The 27,958-nt window shown below is 40.1% G+C and overlaps 1 protein-coding gene across 1 annotated transcript in view; it reads left to right on the top strand.

Moving 5' to 3' along the window:
* Positions 1-27,958, top strand: part of dnah9 (dynein, axonemal, heavy chain 9) — a 294,000-nt gene that overhangs the window by 216,438 nt on the left and 49,604 nt on the right. The window contains 4 exon segments of the mRNA XM_028475526.1: positions 967-1,160; positions 2,382-2,530; positions 11,018-11,145; positions 23,129-23,356. Coding sequence (XP_028331327.1) covers positions 967-1,160; positions 2,382-2,530; positions 11,018-11,145; positions 23,129-23,356 — 699 coding nt within the window.

Here is a 27,958-nt window from a genome sequence, read left to right as displayed (position 1 = left end):
TTCAGAGCTTTCTGATCCATTTACACTGTAACCATGGTAACCAGAGCGCTACTGTTTACCTTCGCAGAGCAACAATGAAAAGGCTCTGGTCTGACGCAGCGTAGCGTTTAGAATGAGAAATGTATATCATAATATATACAGTATACCGCCCACCCCTATAATGATAATAAATATTGAGAGAGAACATCTGATTCCATGTGATCAGATCAGGACATTCTGAACATGAACCCACTGTGTTAATCAAACTGTCATGTGATGTTTCTGATCTCAGTCTGAAGGACTTTAATGGAGGATCAGATCTTCTGATATTATTATCGGAGTAGAGCCACCCCCCCACTGTTAGCTCAACGCTAGCTGCCTGTGCTAATTAAAGGAGCTGTTGGTCTCACTGTGGTGGAAAAAGCTGATTCTGATGAATTCCTGTGAGCATTTGACACTTTGTATTCAGAGCAGTGAAGAGTTAGTGTGTGTGTGTGTGTGTGTGTGTGTGTGTGTGTGTGTGTGTGTGTGTGTGTGTGTGTGTGTGTGTGTGTGTGTGTGTGTGTGTGTGTGTGTGTGTGTGTGTGTGTGTGTGTGTGTGTGTGTGTGCGCGCGCGTGTGTGTGTGTGTGTGACACTGCTGTTCTCCACAGATGAGATAAGGTGTCTGTCACAATGAGGCCCCACTGCTTCTGCAGCAGATGCATATTGAGCTGCTCCCGTACCCCCGTCCTCATATGAAAGGGATCGTGTTTACTCAGCATTTCCTTTTGGATAAATATTATTTATAAAGGCATGAGGCAAGATAAGCACTTCTCCTTTTTTTTTCTTCATCTATTTCTTCTGCTCATCTAACTTCAGGAAACTAACTCAGTTCTTTTGCAGCATATTGTGAAATGTTTCTGAAGCATCAACAACTTTCACAGAGACCCAGCATGAACGCAGTCATACTTTGAAGATGAATGTGTACATTTGTGTCCATCACCAGAGTCTGGCCAGCATGGACGAGTTCAGGAACCTGGACAGAGACATTGAAGGTTCTGCCAAACGCTGGAAGAAGTTGGTTGAGTCTGAGTGTCCTGAGAAGGAGAAGTTCCCCCAGGAATGGAAGAACAAAAGCTCTCTGCAGAAGCTCTGCATGATGAGGGCGCTGAGGCCCGACCGCATGACCTACGCCGTCAGGTCAGAGGGGTTCTATGTTCTAAAGGTCCTCCACAGCAGTGCTTCTCTATGTTTTTATTCTCTAGTTCCTCCTTTGTCAGACTACAGCAATATAAAACTATTGATAAACATCTATAGATCATAATGATGTATAATAACTCACATTTTAAATCATCTCATTTTGTAAATAAGTGAATGAATCAATAGTTCACAACCTTTTTTGTAACGTGAATTTCAGACGACCACAAGATGTTTTATTTCTTGAATTTGTTTTTGATCATATTTGAGCTCAGATATTTATTTATTACTGCATTTAGTTCAACTAGATTCTTATTTCCCAAAGTGAAAATATAGAAATACAGTTGTTTATGATTGTGTGTAGTTTTAATTAAAACAAAATATATCATTAAAATATTTTATAGATAGATGATACATAACTTCTATTTGTCCCACGAGGGGAATAAAATAAAAACAGCATAATAAAAAATAGAAAATACACTGAATAAAAATACAAACACAACACTTTTGTTTTTGCTCCCATTTTTCATGAGCTGAACTTAAAGATCTATAAACACAAAATACGTATGTTTCCCAAATATTGTTGACGAATGTGTGTAAATGTGTGTAAATGTGTGTTATGGAGCAGACATAATCCATCCTACCTCACAGGTGTGACATATGAACATGATATGTATAATTCTTCTCTGCATTGACCCAGCGGTAGCAGTGGGGTTACCAGTTCACGAACTGATCAACATCCCTGTACAGTAACGACCCGCTTCCTTAACCACCAAGCCACGCCCATCACAAGTCACGTGACTCGAGCACCAAAAAGTAACTTGTATTTTTAAAAGAACAACAAATGAATTCATATGTATTTTGTACAGTCACTGTGTTTTATGGCCCTTAAAATATTTGAGTATTATGTACAGTATATGAATAATTATAGGGGACAAACTCTGCGTTGAGTGTTAAATGTATAAAACAGGCTCTGCTTTAATAGAGGTGAGCCTCATCAATCCTACTCACTATTCACTGCTTTCCTTTAATCTGATTTACATATTGATCCACATTTACATAGTGAGCAGGTATTAGGAGCTCTGAGACCTGGTGAACGTATAAAACTATAAACTGTGTTAAAAGCAATAACGATGTTTGATCACATTTGAAATGATGAACCAGTGGTGACTGTGTGCACGTTGCCACAGATAATGAACAGAAGAAGTGATGCTGTGTTTGCAGAGACTTTGTGGAGGAGAAGCTGGGGAGTCAGTACGTGATTGGCCGATCTCTGGAGTTCTCCGTCTCCTTTGAAGAGTCTGGTCCAGCTACGCCCGTGTTCTTCATCCTTTCTCCTGGAGTCGACCCTTTGAAGGATGTGGAGAAACACGGTAACGCACGTTCTATGTTAAATTGTCCCTCACCATCACTTCTTTGTGTTCTTTCATTGAATCAAAGCTGATTAAAGTCAAACTCTGCTGCTGTGATGTCACACACACACATTTACCTAAAGGTCACACGTACACCAGGTGTATGAGAGCCAATGGAATGTAAATGTCACTGCTTTTTGTCATGAGTCTGCTTATTTAGTCACTCCCTGTTCCTTGATTTTGCCTGTTCCTGTCCATGTTTTTCTGCTCTCCACAGCTGCTCCTCATTCCTTCGTCAAGTCGGAGGAGGTTATATATACTCCCTCAGTTCAGTCAGTCTCTTGCTAGATTGTCAACCTGTGAAGAGAGACTTTCAAGCTCATTGAAATTATTGGGAGTTCCTGATTCTGATTGTAAAGTGGGGAATCTGTGTTCCTTTACTAAACAAATCCGATTGATGAATATTTCAGTTATCCTCCTTGTTTTGTTTGGGGCCCGTTTATTTAATTTTTTAGATATTTCAGTTTCTTTCTACTCCTTCCTGTGTTGCATTTGAGTTCTTCTGTATACCTGTGATAGTACAATCTAGCCACGGTATGAACTCAGCATCACAGAAGGAAAGCCCAATGGAGCGGCTAGACAGACTAGAGAAGTGTATGGAGCAACATCAGGCTCAGTTACAATCTGCTACTTCTGATGTTCGTCAGTCGGCTGCAGCTAATGATCAAACCATTGCTACTCTGTCTGCTCAGATCCAACAGCTGGCAGTTACTGTCACTCAGTTAGTCACTGCTGTTGATCCCAATCCTGCACCAGCTCCGCCCTCTGCTGATCTTGGTCCTCCATTACCAGTTTCTGAACCTCGAGTGGGTACCCCAGAGCGCTATGGTGGTGACCCTGAAGGATGTAGCCCTTTTCTGACAAACTGCTCCATACTCTTTGCCCTACAACCACATACATTTTCCACCGAGAGGGCCAAGGTGGCTTTTGCCATAAATCATCTGACTGAAAGGGCTCGGCTTTGGGGAACGGCTGAGTGGGAGCGACAGACACCTGCTTGTTCTTCCTTCCAGGCCTTTGCGGATGAACTTCGTAAAGTTTTCGGTGAAACCTCTTTAGGTCCGGATGCAGGGGGAGGTCTACTAGGGATGCAACAAGGGACCCGCACTGTTTCTGATTATTCTATTGATTTCCGGACCCGAGCCCTTCAGAGCCAGTGGAATGCCGCTGCCCAAACGGATGTTTATCTCCTGGGTCTGAATGACTACATCAAAGATAAGCTGGTTTCACATGACCTTCCCTCATCTCTTGATAAATTGATAGAGCTTGCCACCAGATTGAATCGTCGTATCCAAGCCCGACGGCAAGAAAAGAGGTACAGAATTCCTGAGCGACTTCCTGTTCCACGACCACGTCCTCCAGTAGATGTAAACCACTTTCCGGCTCCTCACGATGGTGGTCCCGAGCCTATGCAGGTGGGCCGAACCAGCCTTGCGCCAGAGGAGCGAGAACATTGTCGCCAGAGAAATCTCTGCCTTTATTGTGGAAAGCCCGGCCATTACGTTTTCAGATGTCCGGTAAAAGGGGCACGCTCATCAGTAGAAAGGGGAGTACTGATGAGTCTTTCCTCCACACCATCCCCTATCAAACGACCCCACTTCCAGGCTCGCCTGTTGCTCAAACGTGGTACTCACACCCTGGCTACTTTGATAGATTCAGGCTCTGATATTTGCCTTTTGGATGAAAACCTGGCCCAACAATTAGAGATCGAAAGCGTTCATCTTCCAGCATCTGTTCCTGCTAATGCTCTGGACGGCAGACTCCTGGGTACTATCACACATTGCACAGTTCCTGTTCATCTGATACTGGCTGGCAGGCACCATGAGACTGTCCAGTTTCACATCCTGAAGACTCCACAACATCCTGTTATTTTGGGGTTCCATTGGCTTCTCCGACATAACCCGCATATCGACTGGTCTACGGGTTCCTTTATTAGTTGGAGTTCGTATTGCCATCAGATCTGCCTGAAACAAGCTATACCAGCTCTACTACGCAGTGACACCTCTGGTCCTCCATCTGATCTACAAGGGCTGCCAGAGGAGTATCATGATCTCCAAGAGGTGTTAAGTAAGACTAGGGCTACCTCACTTCCTCCACATCGTTCGTACGATTGTAGCATTGACCTGCTACCTGGAACATCACCTCCTCGTGGTCGTATTTACTCCCTGTCAGGACCTGAAAGAGAAGTAATGGAAAAGTATGTCAATGAGTCTCTGGCTGCAGGCTTAATCAGGCCCTCCTCATCTCCCGCTGGAGCAGGCTTCTTCTTTGTTGAGAAGAAAGATAAGACGCTGAGGCCGTGCATCGACTACAGAGGGCTTAACAACATCACTGTCAAGAACCGCTATCCTCTTCCGCTCATCTCATCAGTATTTGAACTCCTGCAGGATGCGGTCATTTTCATTAAACTTGACCTACGCAATGCTTACCATTTGGTCCGAATTCGGGAAGGGGATGAGTGGAAGACTGCTTTTAACACTCCTACTGGACACTACGAGTATCTGGTTATGCCATTCGGTCTCACCAACGCTCCCGCAGTTTTCCAGGCCCTGGTTAATGATGTTCTCCGTGACATGTTAAACCAGTATGTTTTTGTTTACCTCGACGACATCCTGATTTTCTCAAGGTCCAAGGAAGAACACGTTCATCACGTCCAATCCGTCCTGCAACGCCTGCTTGCAAACTCACTCTGTCAAGGCAGAAAAGTGTGAGTTCCATACCCCATCTGTTGCTTTTCTTGGTTATGTCATTGGTCAGGGAAGCATTTCCATGGACCCCTCCAAGGTAGAAGCAGTTGCGTCCTGGCCTGTTCCTGAGTCTCGTAAGATGTTACAGCGCTTCATTGGGTTCGCAAACTTTTACTGAAAGTTCATCCGGGGTTACAGTTCGGTTGCTGCTCCACTCACAGCACTTACCTCCTCCAAAGTACCCTACAGGTGGTCTTCAGAGGCGGAGGAGGCCTTTAAGTCACTAAAGAAGCGTTTCACCTCTGCCCCCATTCTTAGGGTTCCGGATCCTGAAGGGCAGTTTGTGGTGGAAGTCGACGCTTCTGATGTGGGTGTCGGGGCGGTTTTGTCTCAACGAGCACCTGATGATCAGAAGCTGCACCCCTGCGCCTTCTACTCTCGACAGTTAACATCGGCAGAGAGAAACTATGACATTGGTAATCGGGAACTGCTGGCAGTTAAATTGGCCTTGGAGGAGTGGAGACACTGGCTCGAAGGCAGCAAGGTGCCATTTCTGATATGGACAGATCACAAGAATCTGGAATATCTTCAGTCTGCAAAACGCCTCAACTCTCGGCAGGCCCGGTGGGCTCTGTTTCTCACTAGGTTCAATTTCACTCTGTCCTATCGACCTGGTTCTCGCAACACTAAGCCAGATTCGCTGTCCCGCCAGTTCTCCACCTCGGAAGTCTCCACTGCAGAACCCGAGACAATCCTGTCCAACTCCCACATGGTTGCCATCCTCACATGGGACGTGGAGGAATGGGTCAAAGCTGCTCTGGAGGACAGTCCTGGACCCAGCACCTGCCCTGACAACCTTCTCTTTGTTCCTCAACATCTCCGGTCGGCTGTTCTGCAATGGGCCCACAGTTCTAAACTCACATGTCACCCTGGTATCCAGCGGACTAAAGAGTTCCTGCGGCAAAGGTTTTGGTGGGCTTCCCTGGATGAAGACACCAGAGATTTTGTCAATTCCTGTCCTGTATGCAATCAGTCAAAACCTACACACCAAGCACCTGCTGGACATCTTCATTCCCTACCTGTTCCTCATCAACCTTGGGCCCATATATCTCTTGACTTTGTTTCTGGCTTACCTGCTTCTGACGGACACACCACCATCCTGACAGTCGTTGATCGTTTTAGTAAGATGGCTCATTTCATTCCTCTTCCTAAACTTCCATCGGCGAAGGAGACCGCCCAACTTATGTTGCTAAATGTTCTTCGTCTGCACGGACTACCTACTGATATTGTCTCGGATCGGGGCCCACAATTCACCTCCATTTTCTGGCGGGAGTTCTGTTTGCTTCTAGGAGCCACTGTCAGCTTGTCATCAGGATACCATCCTCAATCAAATGGCCAAACCGAAAGAATTAACCAACAGATGGAAACCATTTTGCGTTATATGGCTTCCAGAAGTCCGTCCTCCTGGTCCCAACAGTTACTGTGGGTCGAGTACTCGCATAACACTCTGCAAAGTATGGCCACATGCCTTTCACCATTTCAATGTGCGTATGGGTATCAGCCACCCTTATTTTTATCCCAAGAGAAAGAAGCATCTTGTCCATCTATTCAGGCCTTCATCAAACGCCGCTACAGGACCTGGAAACAGGCACGAAAAGCCCTGCTCCGTTCAGCACATCGTTACTCTGCTTCTGCTAATCGCCGCCGCGCTGAGGCTCCTGTATACCAAGTAGGCCAGATGGTTTGGCTTTCCACAAAGAATCTCCCTCTTAGAGTTGAGTCCAAGAAACTCGCTCCAAGGTTCATTGGTCCTTTTGAAATTGAGAAGGTGGTCAACCCTGTGGCTGTGCACCTCAAGTTACCCAGGGCCATGCTTCGAGACTTTCCATGTCTCGAAGGTTAAACCTGTCCATGAAAGTCCTCTTGCTCCCGCCCTACCTCCTCCACCACCAACGGGTCTGATTGATGGGGAACCTGCATACACGGTCCGACGCCTTCTCCGTTCCAGGCGCCGTGGCAGAGGACTCCAATACCTAATCGACTGGGAGGGGTATGGTCCTGAGGAGCGATGTTGGGTACCTGCCAGGTTTATCTTGGACCCGCGTCTCATTCGAGCCTTCCATGAGCAGCATCCGGATCAACCTTCGGCGGCCGTCACTGCTTCTGGCCGATCTGGTTCTGGGGTGCCTTCTGTCCTTCCTCCTGCGGCCTTGGATGACCAGCTGGACAACAGTGGTTCTGTGGAGGAATCGAGTGGTGGTTCTTCTGTCTGTTCGGAGGGTGGTTCGGGGCATTCTGAGGAGTTCTGACCCTCCAGGGTGTTCCCCTCCTACCTCCCGGTGTGGTGGTTGGTGTTGGGACGGCAGGAGCTGTCCCTTGAGAGGGGGGGTTCTGTCATGAGTCTGCTTATTTAGTCACTCCCTGTTCCTTGATTTTGCCTGTTCCTGTCCATGTTTTCCTGCCTGCCCAGTTTTCCTGCTCTCCACAGCTGCTCCTCAATCCCACGTCAAGTCGGAGGAGGTTATATATACTCCCTCAGTTCAGTCAGTCTCTTGCTAGATTGTCAACCTGTGAAGAGAGACTTTCAAGCTCTTTGAAATTATTGAGAGTTCCTGATTCTGATTGTAAAGTGGGGAATCTGTGTTCCTTATTGATAAACAAATCCGATTGGGGAATATTTCAGTTATCCTCCTTGTTTTGTTTGGGGCCCGTTTATTCAATCTTTTAGATATTTCAGTTTCTTCCTACTCCTTTCTGCGTTGCATTTGAGTTCTTCTGTATACCCGTGATATTTTTTAGTTACTTTACGTTTCTGTCTGAATAACGTGGCTTCCAATGGGGGGACGGGGGGGTGGTGGATTCAAATCTGCTCCAAAAATATGTGCATAGCAAAGTTAAAGCTATTGTGGAAGTGGCAGTGAGCGCTCGTGCACCTTGACACGTTCTCACACTAAATCAGTGTCTGTCAAGGTCTGCAGTCTGGAAAAGTCATGGAATATTTGAACTGTTTTTGAAAAGTTTTGGAAATATAGCCTATTTTATTTTAATGTTTAAAATATGTAAAACCCAAAGATGTTAGAACGTCATCTCAAAGTGAAAGTGCTGCATAACAGGAGCATCATTGAGCGGGAATCACCAGATCGCATTCGGTCCTCTGTCTAATTTTATGTAAATGTACAAAATGACAGAAAAATACACAAAACAAGAGCAAGAATACATTAAAAGACAAAGAATTACAACAGAATACAGTAAAAGACAAGATAAAAACACAGAAAATACTCCAAAAACAGTAATACACAAAATAATTCAGAAAAATTCACAAAATTATAGAAAATGAAAACAAAAGTACACAAAAAGACAGGATGAACACAAAAAATGACTTTGCAAACCCACAGTACTAACAAACAAGCAAAACGACAACAGAAATACACAAAAACTACCCAAAAAAATGCAAAATGACAGCTCATATACACAATGTGACTCCAAAAACATATATTTAACAGGAAAAATACACAAAAGATCTACAGAAATGCAAAAAAAATGCCTCACAACGAGAGTAAAACACACAAAATGACTATAAAAACTCTTTGTTTTTTCCTGTATTAATGCTCAGATCACTCATTATTCTAAATACTGACATTGATCATGTGAACCTTCGATCAAACTCACATTTTTGTGGCCTCGCTGTAATAAAAGTTATCTGCCTCTGCTAAACAGGGTTCCCACGGATCCTTAAAAAGTCTCGTCTTACATTCATGAATCTAAAAATAAGGCCTTTATTGTCATTAAAATGTTTTAATTCTCAAACATCTTAAACTTTAACACATAATCAGTATGATTTTATGATTGTAATTAGCCTCACGTTTCATTTTTTTTAAATATATGTAATTTACTGTAACAGCGCACAATCACGACAGTGGAAGCAACTATCAAACAGTGACTGCAGAGAGAATCTGATCAGATGTACGTTATGATTGTAGCAACTTTTAACAACATGAGGAAATGTATGAAAATTACCTGTCCAACGAAGATTTTTCTTTATGGCTTTTATTAATTTCTTGTGTTTTATATTTTTGCTGTTTCATGGATTTCTGGCTATTATTGTAGTAATCTTGTGTGTTTTGATTGTTTTAATCTGTTTTTGTGTGTATTTTTGTGTGTTTACTTTGGGGGCCACCAGTTTAATTACCAATGTAATTGATGTGGCATTTTTCCCCCAACTGTGTTTACTGTGTATTTGGTTTTATATTTAATTTCAAATGGTAATAAAAAGTCTTAAAAAGTCTTGAATTGAATTTGACTGAAGCTGTGGAACCTGTGTATGAAATATTCACATGACAATGATTAATAAACACTTCCTGTTTAGTCTACTTTACTTTATTTCAGTGATTTACATTCAGATTTTTTACAAAACACAAAGATTCATCATAAGACGTAATAAAAGCTGAAAAGGAGGCGGAGCAACAAAACTTATAGACTTTTATCTCATATTCAATTATCATTACAAACATCAACAAAAGAAAAGCATTTTAGTATATTTTGACATCACACAGAATTATCACAATCTACACACATTCATACATACATTATATTAGTGTTTATGATATAGCATTCACTAATTACTAATATCCATCACTAATAATCATCCATCCCTTTACATTATTTGTTCTATTTATAGATATTATTATAATTAAAGCTATAATCCTCAACATAATCATTGCGATCACTTTTGTTATTGTTTATTGTATTAATTATTAGTACCATACTATGCATACTATAATTTTAATATTAATAATAAACACTATCCCAATCAGTTATGATTATGATTATTATTGTTGTCAGTATTTGTGCTTTTTACTGCTTTGTCACATGATTCATACAATGTTTGTTGTGTTTTATACACAACTGCTGCTTTAGCCCCTCCCACTTTACCAACATGCATGTCAGCATTTAGCATAACTAGTACAGTGCCCGTCTGAAGTATGTATTCATATAGTGGGAGGAGCTTAAGTAGAGTAGTTAATTATGTCCAAATGAGTATGTGTGTGAAGGTTGTATGTACATAGAGGTGTACATACTGTACTCTGTAGTGTTATAAAGGGTTTATTTGTGGCTGTAAAATAAAATAATGTGTGTGATTTATCTGGTTTAATTCCATGTTATCATATTCTATGAATATGAATATGATAACATGGTAAATAAAGTTTGCACCAATGCAGCGGTTTAGGTAAAATTTGATAAGAGACACATAGATGCGTACAAATACAACCTCAGCTGCATACTGTACATGCATCTTTACACTTTTTTGTTCTTGTGTGTATTTTTCTATCATTTGCTGTGTTTTTAAAGTCCTTTGAGTGTTTTTTGTTGTTGTTTTGTGTATTTTTTGTCATTTTTGAGTCATAGATACATTTAAAAACTCTAAAACTTGAAAGATGAACCATGTGGATAACAACATAAAAACAGCCTGAACTATAGAAAGTGGCTTTGATCAGAAATGGCTTTGATAAATTACTTACCTGTAATCAGAACCGTACTGTAGTTTAACAATAACAAACTCTTACAACACATTACACACATTACTTAGTAACAATGATAAAGATGAATGAATGACTTTATTCACATACAGTACATATAAATTCATGGACATTGAAGACAAATAAAGATAGTTATGTAGAGTTCTTTAACAGGTGTATTTTCACAATAAAGTACTTTGTTCTGCTTTGTTTTAAAAGTGATGAGACTCTTGCTCTGATTTCAGGAAAGAAACTCGGCTTCACGTTTGACAACAAGAACTTTCACAATGTTTCTCTGGGACAGGGACAGGAAGTGGTAGCAGAGGAAGCGCTCAACATGGCTACCAGACATGGCCACTGGGTCATATTACAGGTAATATATACTGTATATATATTTACTGTATATATCATCATACACATGGTAGAGACCCTGGATACAGACAGCAAATGTTCACTTTAACTCACATAATACACAACTTTCTCATTTTATCATCTTTTCCTTTTTAGAAGACTTTGCAAAATAATAAACTTCCTGAATTTGTACCAAACATGTTAAATAGTCATTTTACAGGGAAAAAAACATTTATGATATGATATAATCTGTCATATATCCAACATATACTGTACACTGGCGTAGCGTTGTGATTACATCATAGCAGGAGATTTTAAAGTTTATTAGTGACATTTGACATATTGGTGATGATGAATGTAGATATAGTTACTCATGTTTAGTACAGGTACTAATAAATACTCACACACACTGTAGAGACAGGAAATAACATTTTATTCAAAAAACTGATTCAAAGATACACTTTTCAAATTTAAATGAGGTATTATGTGCACACACACGCACACACACAGGTAAAGACGTGAACATCCGAACAGATCACCTGTATTAAATAGGCGGTGCTGCTAATGTACTGTATGTGTTTCTGGGTTATTCAGATCAAAAATGGAGTTAAAACAACCTGTGCACGCCTAGAAATCCCTTTTGTGTCCAAGTGTGGAACAATTATTATGACAATATCGATTAAAAAAAGTAAAAGCTATAAAAAAAATCCCCCTACGTTGCTGATGTAGACCTCTACGCTCAACGACGCTGGAAAGAACCCTGATTGACTCATTCTATGATGTAATAAAATTATTACACTAAAAGAGGAAAAAGGTTTTGTCTGTACCATAATTTAATAACGAACAAAAAGCTTTTACGCTTTGGTGTATACAAAATATACATTATTATTATTGATATTATCATGAATGAATTATTCTGAGTTCTAATGATATTTTTTGGTGTGATTATTCTGTATGACTTCTAGTGAATCAGGCGTATATTCTCATAGTTTTTCACAGTGTATTCTGTGTATATTTGCCTTTCCTCCAGGTTAGTCTGAAGGGAACTGTGGCATTATACACTCCAATCTCTACAGCCACTGAGTGTGTTCTCCTCTTATCTGGAGGGCAAAGCAGCCGTTTGCATTTTAAGTGGAAACTTGGTGGAATTGAAATGGAAAAATCTACAGATTTTATACAAGGCACACCTCCCTTTTCTTTTTTAATTCACACAGCAGCGTTTGAGGTCCAGAAAAGAAGAGAGGACGATGAATGTTTGGAGAACATTCAGTGTTTTTTTGCTCCACACAGAGACAGGCAGTTGTTTAATTACCTTTGCATACGAATGTGTATCGATTGGCTTTAAAAGGCCCCGTCCCCTTGGCAACAAACCTCCCACTTGCTTTATCATCCACTGTCTGTTTTTCTCCCTGCTGTGAACCATTCCTGTGGCCCTGGCCAGAGAGGGGGTCCGGTGGGGGGCATCCACAGCCTTTCCCACTCTTTGCTTTGTAATGTTCACTCTCATCTTTTTCTCCACCTACTGATATTTATGTTTTTAGCTGTTTTTCTACCTCTTGTCACTCTGCCCACCTTTCCTCTGGTCTGCGGCCAGGGCCCGCCCCCCATCCAGCCCCCGTTCGGCCCCCGTTAGCCAAAGGCAGGGGTCAATGGCAGGTCCCCCTACCCTGATTGCCAATTATCCAGCAGAACAGCAGCTTCTTGCTCAGAGATAGCTTGTGAGCCAGAGATGGAAAGACTTTGATGTAGCCCAATGGGGAGGTTGGACAACTCAGGATGAAGAGGTAATCAATCGGGCAGATTGAAGCTGAATACACTACTTAGGGAGGAGCTGTCTGGAATCAAGAAGCTCACATTCTCCACACTCTGCACCTTTACCTTTTTACCTGTAGATAGATGGAGGAAAAAAACTTATTGACATAATGAAATGGTTCTGTGTGAAACCTAAATGTGTACATTTTCTACTTAACTTTCCTGGACTTGGTCACAACATGGTAAAAATATACTTCCACTGTAAAACAAATATAAAATCCAAGAGTTCATAAACAAAATAGGACAAATAAGCAAATATGAAAATGAAAATTCCACATGGAGTCAGAATGTTGGTGAAAATCTAATCGAAAAAGCATTTTTGTCCATTCAGAAAAGAGTGTGGAATAGTAGGCAAAGTCTTCTACAATTTAAACATCCTATTATTCTTGGGGTCAATTTGACCCCATCTAATGATTATCATTGAAAAAAATAATAGTTGACTTTTTTTTTTTTTTGCTTCATATTTCATGACTTTTCCGTACAGCTGATTACGCATAAAAATATACGTTTATATACAGTATATGTTTTCAATGTGCTGAACACATATTGCACACATTGGAGTTCCTCTGGTGTCAATTTGATCCCAAGATGTTTTAGCTCTCTCACTCTCTGGGAAAAGGTTTACTGTCAATGAGGTTTTTGAACAGCTCTTTCACAGTAAAAGTGACGTAGAGGAGAATGTGTCTGACAGAGGACTGTGTTGAGGAGGACCCTGAGACCAACATGATGGTTCATTGTGTGAGAGTCATGAATGTGTACCCTAAATTAAAAAAGATTTTTAAGATGCATTAACGGTGGCGCTGTGGTCATTCAGGTGCAAGATTTGGATGAAAACTATTCAAGATAAATCAGTTCTAATGTAAAAGTTATAGAGAACAGGTCAACGTTTCATTATCAAGGCCTTATTTATGGATTCAACAAATAAATAAAGTGTCTGACACTAAAACTTGGTCAATGAATTACTGAAAATCATTTTCTGGAGGTCTGGGGTCAGATTGACCCCCAGGTATAATGTGTTGGTGATATTTGAGGATAATGGGGTTGATTGAGACACTGGAACAACATATTATTACAGACAGTTACAGGTTTGGAACCTTTTTACTAACTTTTTTAAGAATGTGCTGCTGAAATGACCCAGAGGGAAACATCAGGCAGATGTGGCTGAGCTTTTAAAATAGTCTGTTCACCACCAGACTCATTTTTAACAAATGGAATAAAGCTTTTTCTATTTCAATGAATCAACTGAGCCTCATTAAAACATGGTTACCTTTGTGCTTCTCTAACTTTTAATTGATTGGGGACCTTCTGCAGTCCAGGGGAAGTCCTATTAAAGGCACCACCTGTGTGTGTCTCATTGTGTGGTTTGTGTCGGGTCAACAAATACAAAGTTCAGACTTGTGTTCCACTAACTCCTGTTTAGTCCTCTAAACTGTGACCTCACTGGGGAGATGTTCACGTTGCACTCTGATGCTAAAGAATAGCTCATCAGATAAAGACATAGTGGTCCAGGGTGTACCCCCGTTAAATGCCCAATGGGAGCTGGACATAGGCACCAGCAGAACCCCATGACCCTGAAAAAAGATGAGAACGAGGATCAGAAAATGGATGGATGGAGACATGTATTGATCATAGATCGCTTAAAAGTTTGTTTAGATCTCCTCTGTAAATGCTCTTTTATTGACAATTTTAGAAAAAAGTTTTACCCATTGCATTGTGGGATGTGGAGTCCTGTATAGCAGGGTTCTCAACCTTTTCAGGCTACAACCTCCAAAATAAAGGTCCCAGAGAGTGGGGACCCCCAAGTGTAGCTGAAGGTGGTTGAACACAGATATTAAAGAACAGTCATGTGGTGAGAAAAAAACACATGGTGGAAAAGGAGGTGAAATAGGATTTTAAAAACCACAGAAAATGGTTCAAAGTAGTAAAATAGAATGAATAAAAACAGACAGAAAAAGTGGTAAAAAGGGTTCAAAGTGTCAATATTGGAACAATTAGTTTAAACTGGTAAATAATAGACATGACAATTGGTGAATGTGGTTAAATTGGCAAAAAATAATAATCTGGTGAAAAGAGGTTAAAAGTGACAATAATGTGTCAACATATGTGACATTAGGTGTAAAAGTGGTAGAAAGGGTTTATAAGTGCTGAACATGTCTGAAAGTGGAAAAAATGTGTAGAAAAAGAATTTAAATGTGATGTAGACGTGTCAGAAATGTAGCAAAAATACAATAAAAGGAGCAAAAATATGGCAAGAAAAAGTGATGAAAATAGATTTACATATGGTGAGTTTGGTGTAGTTGTAGAAAAAGGGTAAAAATAAGCAAAAATGGGTTCAAAGTGTTAAGAAAACATTCTTAGTTTCTTGAAGGCATCTTGTGACCCCCTCCCAGTGTCCCACAACCCCAAATGATGTCCTGAACCCAAGGTTTAGAACCCCTGCTGTAGAAGTGGTTTAACTTCATTCTGACTGTGTTTTCTTCAGTGATTCACTCCATGATTGTTCTACTTTGTTCTCAGTGATTTCATCTCATTCTGTAACACATCCAATCTGAACTTTCTGAGTAAACTCTAAAATAAACGTCTTCCATTGTTTTGCTGCAACTTTCAGTGAAAACACCAGAAATGTGTTGGTTAGTCCCTTTGAATAGAATAGAATCATTTTATACAAATGCCCCTCCCTCCAACATTCAAGTACACTACAAAGATTTAAGCCAAACCGACACAGTTATTATAAAAACAACATAAGGTACAGTACAAGACTATTGAAATAAAAAAAGTTAATCAGTATCAAAGTTAATCTGAATAGTACATAGTACTCCGGAGGCAGCAGACAGGTACCGACGGGCCAAGCGAAGTGCAGCCACGGCGGTCGCCGAGGCAAAAGCCCGGACATGGGAGGAGTTTGGTGAGGCCATGGAGAACGACTTCCGAACGGCTTCGAAGAGATTCTGGACCACCATCCAGCGTCTCAGGAGGGGGAAGCAGTGCACCGTCAACACTATGTATGGTGCGGATGGTGCGCTGCTGACTTCGACTCGAGACGCTGTGGATCGGTGGGGGGAATACTTCGAAGACCTCCTCAATCCCACCGACACGCCTTCCAATCAGGAAGCGGGGCCCAGGGACCCGAGAGTGGGCTCTCCTATCTCTGGGGCTGAGGTTGCCGAGGTGGTTAAAAAGCTCCTCGGTGGCAGGGCTCCGGGGGTGGATGAGATCCGCCCGGAGTTCCTCAAGGCCCTGGATGTTGTGGGGCTGTCATGGCTGACACAACTCTGCAACATCGCATAGACATCGGGGGCAGTGCCTCTGGATTGGCAGACCGGGGTGGTGGTCCCCCTTTTTAAGAAGGGGGACCGGAGGGTGCGTTCCAATTATAGAGGGATCACACTTCTCAGCCTCCCCGGTAAGGTCTATTCAGGGGTACTGGAGAGGAGGGTCCGCCGGATCGTTGAACCTCGGATTCAGGAGGAGCAATGTGGTTTTCGTCCTGGCCGTGGAACTGTGGACCAGCTCTACACCCTCAGCAGGGTCCTTGAGGGGTCATGGGAATTTGCCCAACCAGTCCACATGTGTTTTGTGGACCTGGAAAAGGCATTTGACCGTGTCCCTCGGGGAGTATGGGGTATCGAACCTCCTGATAGGAGCTGTTCGTTCCCTGTATGACCGGAGTCAGAGTCTGGTCCGCATTGCCGGCAGTAAGTCGAAATCGTTTCCGGTGAGGGTTGGACTCCGCCAGGGCTGCCCTTTGTCACCGATTCTGTTCATAACTTTTATGGACAGAATTTCTAGGCGCAGTCAGGGCGTTGAGGGGTTCCGGTTCGGGGGCCTCAGTATTGCATCACGGCTTTTTGCAGATGATGTGGTCCTGTTGGCTCCAACATACCGTGACCTTCAACTCTCACTGGATCGGTTCGCAGCCGAGTGTGAAGCGGCCGGAATGAGAATCAGCACCTCCAAATCCGAGTCCATGGTTCTCGACCGGAAAAAGGTGGAGTGCCTTGAGGTTCTGCCCCAGGTGGAGGAGTTCAAGTACCTCGGGGTCTTGTTCACGAGTGAGGGAAGGATGGAGCGAGAGATCGACAGGCGGATTGGTGCGGCGTCTGCAGTGATGCAGAGTCTGCACCAGTTCGTCATTGTAAAGAGGGAGCTGAGCCAAAAAGCGAAGCTCTCTATTTACAGGTCAGTCTACGTTCCAACCCTCACCTATGGTCATGAACTTTGGGTCATGACCGAAAGAACAAGATCACGGGTACAAGCGGCCGAAATGAGTTTCCTCCGTAGGGTGGCTGGGCTCTCTCTTAGAGATAGGGTGAGAAGCTCAGTCATTCGGGAGGGGCTCAAAGTAGAGTCGCTGCTCCTCCGCATCGAGAAGAGCCAGATGAGGTGGCTCGGGCACCTAATTACGATGCCCCCTGAACGCCTCCCTAGTGAGGCGTTCAGGGCACGTCCCTCCGGAAGGAGGCCCCGGGGAAGACCCAGGACACGCTGGAGAGACTATGTCTCTCGGCTGGCCTGGGAACGTCTCGGGGTCCCCCCGGAAGAGCTGGAGGAAGTGGCCGGGGAGAGGGAAGTCTGGGCCTCCCTACTGAGGATGCTGCCCCCGCGACCCGGAAACGGCTAAGCGGGAGAAGATGGATGGATGGAGATGGAGTACATAGTATAAAATATTAGAAAAGAGAAAAATTCAGAGTTTTTGGGGCAAACACAAGAAATCAGAGTGAGAATGAAGTAAAAACATTTGTATGTATGTAATAGCTACAGGACTCCACATCCCACAATGCAATGCACAACACTTTTCCAACAATGTGTTTACTGTAGAGATCAAAACGACATCTCAACGTACAGTAAACGTGCTATTCTGTACAAACCTAATAATAATGATCTGTTGAAGCTGGAAGAGAGAAGAACCTGGAATTTTTAGTGTTGGATGCATCAGACAGGTTGGATGCATCAGACAGGTTGGATGCATCAGACAGGTTGGATGCATCAGACAGGTTGGATGATAGATCACTGTGTGCTGATGACTCTCACTGTCTACAGTTAAACCTGTGACGTAACCATTTATTTCACACCATATATCTATATATCTACACCATTACCTCTCTTTGTAGGACTGCATTCATCCTGGTTTCTATTCACACACACTTCCACTCACAGTCAGTGTGTTTTAGACACTTCACTAAAGCTGTCACACACACACACACACATACTGTACATAGTAGTGCAGCAAAGCAAAGCAATTGTTCAACTTTTCACTAAAAGCATCAACATTACTACATATGTTGACTAATGTATTTGGTCTCAGTCACGTTTGGTGGCCATTTACCAACCAGTGTATTGAGAAAAATGGTTGATTTTTTTGAGAAAATCCATTTTTGCACACATTGGTACCAGGTTTAGAAGTACAGTATGTGGTTGGTATTATTGTATTATTGTATTAATAGTAGTAGTTTCTTTCCCTGGTATTTCACACCTGCCACATTGGGAACCAGTACGTGTATGTATGGTTGTACATTGGAACACTTGATTATTTCAGATGTTAGCTGTGATTTATTCTCTCTGTTCAGATGTTTACAGTCCCATTGTCTGTCAAAGTGTTGACGTCTGTATCCAGACTGACACCTACACTGATGTACAGTATGTGTGTACTACGTGTCCTAGTGTGACGATAACCTATCACTGCTTCAATAAGTGTGCAATAGTTTGACTTCATATTTTTAGTTTGTCATTATTATGAGTATCAGTTATTCTTTGAACATACAGTGAGGTACAGTATGTAACCTATAATGCAATTTTTGATGACTTTGAACCATTTGAATGTGATGAATATTATTTGGCTCATGTTCTACTTTAAAGCAAAGCGTTTTGAGAGAGCAGCCATTTACAAATGAAATACATTTTTTCATTAAAAATACTGGCTCAATATTTAGAAATGGCTTTTTAAGGTCAATTTACTGAATTGTACACTTTCCTTATATCTACCACCAATACAATAAGAAGAAAAAGCATATAGCCATTTTTGATTAAATAGGGTGGCGGCCATGATGCTCCCTATCCAAAGCTGTTCAGAATACACTATTCTACATTATAGAACAATGAAAACATTTGATCTGAAATAACAGTCTATGTCTAAATATAATGTTTCTCTATTGAAAGTGAGTCATTTCCTGATGTGATGCTGTTATCATTGTCATATTTATTATTGATGCTCTTCATGCACATTGTGTTTCTCTGGTCATCAACATGTGGCACTTTCTTTATTCTCCTCAGTTTTATTCGTTACACACTGCATTATCCTTCAAATAATGCTTTTCAAAATAAAATCCATTTTCATAAATTTTAATGACATTTACGAGTGGTAACTCCAATCTCCTCTGGCCGACATGTTCTTAGTTTTCTCCTGGTCCGTCTCAAATAGTGACAGTAGATATAGTGTGTGTGTGTGTGTGTGTGTGTGTGTGCGTGTGTGTGTGTGTGTGTCTGTCTGTGTGCGTGTCTGTGTGCGTGTGCGTGTGCGTGTGCGTGTGCGTGTGCGTGCGTGCGTGTGTGTGTGTGTGCGTGTGTGTGTGTGTGTGTGTGTCTGATGAAAGGCAAAGTGTTCTCTGCGTAGAGGAATTGTTGGTGAGCCGTATGGTTGTGCCAACGCGCTCTCCCTCGGGTGCTGTTTGATAGCTATGCATCAGAGACTTTGCCACTGGTGTCTTTTAATGGGTTTTAGATTCAACTTTTACATTATTATGTAAATAAGTGACTCTTTGATGTAGTATCAGTGCTGTGATCGCAGAAGCTGGGAGGTTCTTATCAAGACGGCGTAAACAGAGAACGTTGCACCTGAAAGTTAATTAAGAAGCCATAAAGCTTGTTTGTTTGTCAGTGGGTCTGTTGATCTGTCTCTGTATCCAGAGGATGTATAGTTTCATTACGCTGACAAGTTTTAAGGCTCTCTCTCTCTCTCTCTCTCTCTCTCGTACTTTCTTTTGTTGACTTTCTTTATTGTGAAACTATTTACATGTCAATAGGAGCCGTTTTACTCAGGCTTTAATGAAAAATTGAGGCTTTTAATTTGTAAGACATTTATTATTCTTCAATGCATCACGAGGCTAAATAACGTATCCTTAGAGGCTTTTCTCTTACACAGTGCAACACTTTCTGCTCTCTTTCCATTTCATTGAGTCTCCCCTAAAAAGCGGTTTTCCAGCTCCAATCATGTCCTGTCATTGGGAAAGAGGTCTAACTTTAGTCGTCATAAGGAAGATTAAATAGAGAGCAAAGGGAAATGAGAAAGTAAAGAGGCTTAGGAATTAATGAGTGGAGTTATTAGTGCTGTAATTAGATCTAAAGATGGTCAGGGATGTGTGCTGAGGAATCTGGGAAGTCATTCACTGGATAAGTGTCAGCACTGTGGAGATGGTCATGGTCACCCCATGACTCTGTGATTGGACAAAATGCTTTTCATTTGATCTGATGCCACAGTGTAAACACAACACAAATGAGTTTTCACAAAAATAATTCATTGCAGCAGTTTCAGCTTCAAGTATCTTATTATGATGTGATCTCAGTTAAAGGCCACACTTTCACAAATAGGCTGAAAACAACATCATTATTCTCCAGATGAGCTTCTTTATCTTCATGAGGTAGAATTCATCTCCTCTAACAACCATTTCCCTGGTTTCCTGCTACTTTAACCCTGTCCTAGCTTTAGAGAACGTTATATAATAATATATAATATAAATATGTTAGAATAGAGCAAAGTTACTGTAATCCAAGCTGATATTGATCAGACAGACAGAAGCTGGGTTTCATTACAGATTTTTGCAAAATAAAAGCAATATTTCTAAATGTCGGCCAAGTGTAACTGCACTTTAATAATCACTAATCATTAATAAGTCTAATAATCACTAATTATTAAGTCTAATAATCATTAATAAGTCTAATAATCACTAATTATTAAGTCTAATAATCATTAATAAGTCTAATAATCACTAATCAATAATAAGTCTAATAATCACTAATAAGTCTAATAATCACTAATAAGTCTAATAATCATTAATAAGTCTAATAATCACTAATCAATAATAAGTCTAATAATCACTAATTATTAAGTCTAATAATCATTAATAAGTCTAATAATCACTAATCAATAATAAGTCTAATAATCAATAATAAGTCTAATAATCATTAATAAGTCTAATAATCACTAATCATTATTAAGTCTAATGATCACTAATCATTATTAAGTCTAATAATCAATAATTATTATTAAGTCTAATAATCAATAATCATTATTAAGTCTAATAATCACTAATCATTAATAAGTCTAATAATCACTAATCATTATTAAGTCTAATAATCAATAATCATTATTAAGTATAATAATCAATAATCATTATTAAGTCTAATAATCACTAATCATTATTAAGTCTAATAATCACTAATCATTATTAAGTCTAATAATCAATAATTATTATTAAGTCTAATAATCAATAATCATTATTAAGTCTAATAATCAATAATTATTATTAAGTCTAATAATCACTAATCATTATTATTTCTAAAAATCACTAATTATTAATAAGTCTAATAATCACTAATCATTAATAAGTCTAATAATCAATAATTATTATTAAGTCTAAAAATCACTAATTATTAATAAGTCTAATAATCACTAATTATTAATAAGTCTAATAATCACTAGTGGTCATGTGACCTGGTACGTTTCGTCATGTGACGTGTATTTGTGTAAAAATTGTTTCCATGGTGATTTTGTGACACATTTCAATATAAAAAGTTCTGTAAATCCTCCTCATGAAAGAATAAAAACTTTTTATTGATTTTTGAGTGTTTTTTAATTTCCATCACCAGTTTTTATTAACTATTTATATTTTGTGCATTTCCAACTGTAATAGAAACACAGCTGGAGTCAGAGGTTTGGCTTCAATCAATCAGTCAATCAATCAGTCAATCAGTCAATCAGTCAATCAATCAATCAGTCAGTCAGTCAATCAGTCAATCAGTCAATCAATCAATCTATTGTTTATGAACAGATGTTAAACATAATGAATCAACATCAATAATAAGTCAAACAGTTCTAACAGCTGATCTGTAGTAAACACATAGACTAACTATTGCCTAGAATGTAGTTTATCTCAGTTATTGATCCAGTAATTATCTATCTTTATTTAGTCCCTCCTCCCTTTGTTATGTTACATTAGATATTTATGATCGTTAGAGTCTAAACATTAGCTGTTTCACATCAACAGATAAATATATATTTATATATTTCACAAGTTTAGTCAACGATCAGTTATTACAGTTACAGTAATCAAAGATAAGATTTAAAGCAATACAAATTACGTACGTATTATTAATTGATCAGGTATTATTTATCAGTGAGGGGTCTAAGGTGTATTTGGTATATGTTTATGAGTTTATTTAATATGTATTAAGTTTAGTATTTAAAAGATAATGAAGACTTTTTATTTCTTATGTTTCTTAGATTTTTGCACTTGGTTTCAAACTGTTTTTAGTGAATCTGAGATTATATCTGATCATATCTGATCATATCTGATCAAATCTGATCAAATCTGATCAAATCTGATCAAATCTGATCAAATCTGATCATATCTGATCATATATGATTATATCTGATCATATCTGATCATATCTGATTATATCTGATTATATCTGATCAAATCTGATCAAATCTGATCAAATCTGATCATATATGATCAGATATGATCAGATATGATTATATCTGATCATATCTGATCATATGTGATCATATCTGATTATATCTGATCATATATATCTGATTATATCTGATTGTCTTGTTGCTGGTTTTGTTCGTTAGATTTGGTCAAAATCAGATGTTTTGAAGGTTGATACATAGTAAACAGATCAGCTGACTGGTATTGATTGTTTTATGTTTGTATATATTTGATATAAGGATAGTTAATATTAGGCTATGTAATATAAGGTGTTTAGTATAAGGATGTATAATAATAGTGTCAATTAAGAATCAATTAATGAATAATAATTCACATCCACTGCTTTAACAGAAATATATATTTGACTTTTTTAATTCTGACTCATTCTGTTCTGATCTTTAGAAATGAACGTTTCACATTTTATAGACGCCAAAAATAAACCAACAACGTACATTTTCTTAATGTTTGTCACTCTTTGTTTTCTAGAACATCCACCTTGTATCTAGCTGGCTGGGAACCCTGGAGAAGCTTCTAGAGCAGCACGCTGAGGGAAGCCATGAGAACTACCGGGTGTTTGTTAGTGCCGAGCCTTCGTCCACACGAGAAGGTCACATCATTCCTCAGGGCATTCTGGAGAACTCCATCAAGATCACCAACGAACCCCCGACTGGAATGCACGCCAACCTGCACAAAGCCCTGGACAACTTCAGCCAGGTACCCTTCACAAAGGTTCTCAAAGGTCTTATCCTGGTTCTCAAAGGTCTTATCCTGGTTCTTAAAGGTTTTACCCTAGTTCTCAAAGGTCCTACACTGGTTCACAAAGGTCCTACACTGGTTCTCAAAGGTCCTACCTTGGTCCTCAATGGTCCTACACTGGTTCTCAAAGGTCTTATCCTGGTTCTCAAAGGTCCTACACTGGTTTACAAAGGTCCTACCCTGGTTCTCAAAGGTCCTACCCTGGTTCTCAAAGGTCCTACCCTGGTTCTCAAAGGTCCTACCTCGGTTCTCATAGGTCCTACACTGGTTCTCAAAGGTCTTATCCTGGTTCTTTAAGGTCCTACCCTAGTTCTCAAAGGTCCTACCCTAGTTCTTAAAGGTCCTACCCTTGTTCTTTAAGGTCCTACCCTGGTTCTCAAAGGTCCTACCCTAGTTCTTAAAGGTTCTACCCTGGTTCTCAAAGGTTCTACCCACCCTGGCCCATTATTTCTGCTGTGGAACCAGCATATGTAGCTTTGTGAGGAAATCCTACTCAGTTTGATGCCAGAGGGGGGGTTTAGAAACATCTACTGTATGAGTGAATCAAGACTCAAGGGGAAGGTTCTTATCTTTAATCTAGTGCATAAATCCTTCATAAATCAGACGTCTTAGAGCCACTTCATTTACATCGTTTCATTATTAATTATGTAGGCCGGATTTAACAGCAAATGAAGTGATAACGAATCTGACTAGTAGAAATAAATGTGCCCAACAGTAAAAGCAGGTGAACCATGAAGTAATGAATGCTCTAATGATAGTTTGGGTTCTATGTTCTAGAGTTTCTCACCACTTCACATGAAAAGTAGGAAGAGTCATGGTTGGTTCAAAGAGCTGGTGTTTGACCAATCATGACCTCTACCAAGTACTTGTGACACATTCTAACAACGAACCCTAACCTATATGTCCCAGAAGATTGAATTTGAATTTTGGAGGAAATCTGGATCAATATATTGATTCTGATCAGTTTAAAAAAATGAAAAATGCTGGTGAAATTTTAAATAAACGGAAGGAATATATTTGGACTGATTGAATCAAGATCAATAGAGAATTTCTTCCAAGTCAATTCTATTCAATTCAACTTTATTTATATGTCACAAATGACAACAATAGTCATCTCGTAGCACTTCTCAAAATATACAATTCTAAAGCCCAGCCACTTTTCTCTGAAATTACATCCCCATAATGTAGTGCTTCCACCCCCCAGGAATAAGCCCCCCACTCTCCACCGCGACTATAAATAGTATAATTTATCTATGAAATTGTTATAAGTACACCTCTGCATTACATTAGATCCTTATTAACATTCAAGAAAACAAAAAAGAAACAAATAGATCTAAAGTCTATAGATTTAAAGTCTATCAAATTAGAACAAAAATAAATCCTTATTTAAATTATAAACATTTTCAGAATCAGTTTTATTTGCCAAGTACAGTTTATCTTGGTGGATGGTGCATAGAACAAACAAACAAAACAAATAAACCAGAAACCCAGCAGCACAATATATAAAACACTTTAACCTACAAAACAAAAAAGTTGACAAAAAGTTCGATTCTAACACAATAAGTTTGTCATGTCAAAATGTACATAAGCAATAAATAAACAGTGTGTGTACTTCCTCCAGCATAACAGAGACTAGCAGCTGCTCTGCTATGGTTTGCTACCTTATATCATATGATGCTAACAATGCTCACTGGTTTACTGAACTAGCATTCACAAAGCTGATGATTGTTGGCAATATTTGGTACGTTTTCACTGAAAAAAGTGTCTTATAAGTGTGATTGGGGTGTAACGTCTTTAATTGACGCCCCGCTGCCTCCATTGGGGTCCGGCCCAAATCTGTGTAACTGTAAAATGCCAGTCAAATTGATTCCACTCATTGTTAGTGTTATGTGTGACCACTAGGTGTTGTAATTTGGCTTAAAATAAACACATTTTTATTCAGGTTTCTGCTGTGCCATGCGTAATGCTTTTTGGTTTCACTTTTTGATGCTGTTACGCATGGGTGTGATTCAGCAATGCTTTGACCAATCAGAATGTTTGACACTGCGTTGTAAAGCTCAGCACCTGTAGTAATTGGTGATATCAAACACTATGGGAGTGGCTTTAGCCATGGCCAATCACAGCTGGGTAAAGGAGGGACCTGATGGGCTGTGTGCCTCATTGGCGGTATCTGTCTGACTACATGATTTGTATTGATCAAAACATGGAGTTTTATACACATTGGAGCAACTTTTGATCAGAAACAATAAAGGTAAGACACTATATGTCATCATTACTGACTTTTTCCACTGTGTATTTTGTGATTTTGTGGCGTTGTTTTGGTACGTAACATATCTGACCTGTATATCAGTGGATTCAGCTCAGCCGTAGTTTCACGTAGACTCTTGTTATATAGATCTGTGTTTATTTAGTGACTCACAGCAGTGGAAAAAGGCAGAGTTTGCTGAGTTGTCGACTTTTCTCTCTTTGAACATAATGTCCTGGTGTGTGTGCTGTGAATGTGGGTTAGCTACAGTTGTAGTTTCTATAGTTACGGAGGATTACAGAGAGGTATAGAATGTGTGATTTCAATCATTCTTTACAACATTTAGACCCGTGAGAGTCACGGCTGCCCCCGCCGGTGGGTCCGGTGGGGCTGAAGAGGTTAAGAAAAAAAAAACAACAAATCCACATGAACAGCTTCAGCTGCAGAGGTGGAGAACATCTGTCTCCCCTGGTTGTGGTTAGTGGATAGAAATTGTAGAACAGAACAGGATAGAGCAATAGAACATCAGAGAACCACAGATCAGGAACTGTTAGCATTGTTAGCTCCAGCATCAAGAACCTGAAACAGACAAACACCTGAGTATGTGTGGTGGGTACAACAGGATTAACTACAACCCATCACAACTGTGTGAATGATTGTTATAATGATCAGAATCATTGATCTAGATAACTGTCTATACCTGGATAAGAGGAGATTTGGTGCTCATTTCATTTTAGTATGTGAGTGCATTTAATACGCAAATACAGATCATTTAAATACTCCTTCCTTTCAGCAGGTGGCGCTAGGGTGCAGGCGAGGCTCCAATGTGATTGATTGTTTGGTGCCGAGATACACAGAATGTTCTAAACCATGGTCCAGGGTCACCACATCAACTACTGGGACCAACTGGAACATTCCATAATTTGGATATAATACACCAATTCTAACCCCACATTTCACATCAACTCATCCATTTGCTAACGTACTGCAGCGTCACCTGTCTCTGACCTTAGAATTGCTTCTGACTGATGCAGGACAAAAGTGGCATTTGAAATGTGGTGTCCTGTGAATAGAGTCAATCTGCTACTGTCTGTTTTAGTAAATCATGCTCCAGCTGTGCTCCACCTTATCAGCTGTTTGGTCTTTATCAGCTTTCTTTGCTGCTGGCTGTGCACCATCACCTAGCGCTACATTCCCCTCATTCATTCTCTGAGATGACTATCTTGCTTTAGAAGTGCAACGTGCTCACGAGCCCTAATCCCAAGCCTCAGTGGAGGACGGGTGATATTCCACTCATGTGTACCCACTGAGAGCTAATCAATGCTGTGCTAACGCTCTGTAATAGCCAGAGTAAAGCCAGAAAAATGACTGCATACAACGCTTTACTTTCTCACTCATGGTCTTAGCTTTATTATAAAGTACAGTACTGCAGATTTTGATACTTTTCACCAGTTATTTCTTTAGTTTTCACAAATGAAGAGTGTGTTGTACAAATATGTGCGTTAGTTACTCTCGGTTACTTTCTCCATTGATTGTCTTTGGAGGATTTTCACTCACCTGCTGAGAGATAAACTAGTTATTTACTTTATAAAGAGAGTAAGACTTAGAGATGGGACTATTTCCAAAGGTTAGGAGCAGTAGGTGTTTGGTATAATCAGTGCTTTGGCTTAACTACGACTGAGGCCCTGTCCACACGTAGCACGGAGATATTTTTCTCTGTCATCCACACGCAACCAGAGGTTTTTTCATGAAAAACTCCAACAAAAGTATGGATTTGAGGAAACTGTGGCTGTGTGTTTAGTGTAAACACTGATAACTGGGGTTTTAAGTTTCCAAAGGTCACAGGGGCTGTGCTGGGGTAGCGGTGCCTGGTTAGGGGGGTTGTGGTACGTCGGTCTGTGGGTAGCAGGATGGTGGGGATGGAATTTTTTTTTTAAACGGAGGATGGTGGATATACATCTATAAAAATACATCTATACATCATGTGGACAAGACCTGAATTGAAAATGAAACAATCAAGGTTTGATTTTAAAAGGATCTGCATCTAAATGAGACAAACTGTGTTCGTATTAATATACATGTGTTTTGTTTAAGCTAAACTAACATAACTTTAAACATGTGGTGGAACTCTGTGCAGTGATGTTTGAAGGTTAGATTTCTGTTTTTAAATGATGAAAGTCAAACTAAATCAGAGTTAGATGAAGTGTTCATCAATCTGCACCGTTCAGAAGTGTTTAGTTGAATATGATCAGCTGTTTTTTTCAATCATCAAAGAATGTGAAGGAAACATTTCCATCAGCAGTGGTTTATTTCCA

This window comes from Gouania willdenowi, chromosome 19, assembly GCF_900634775.1.
Source record: "Gouania willdenowi chromosome 19, fGouWil2.1, whole genome shotgun sequence".
In the NCBI taxonomy this organism is placed as follows: Eukaryota; Metazoa; Chordata; class Actinopteri; order Blenniiformes; family Gobiesocidae; genus Gouania; species Gouania willdenowi.
This window is presented reverse-complemented; position numbering and strand designations above follow the sequence as displayed.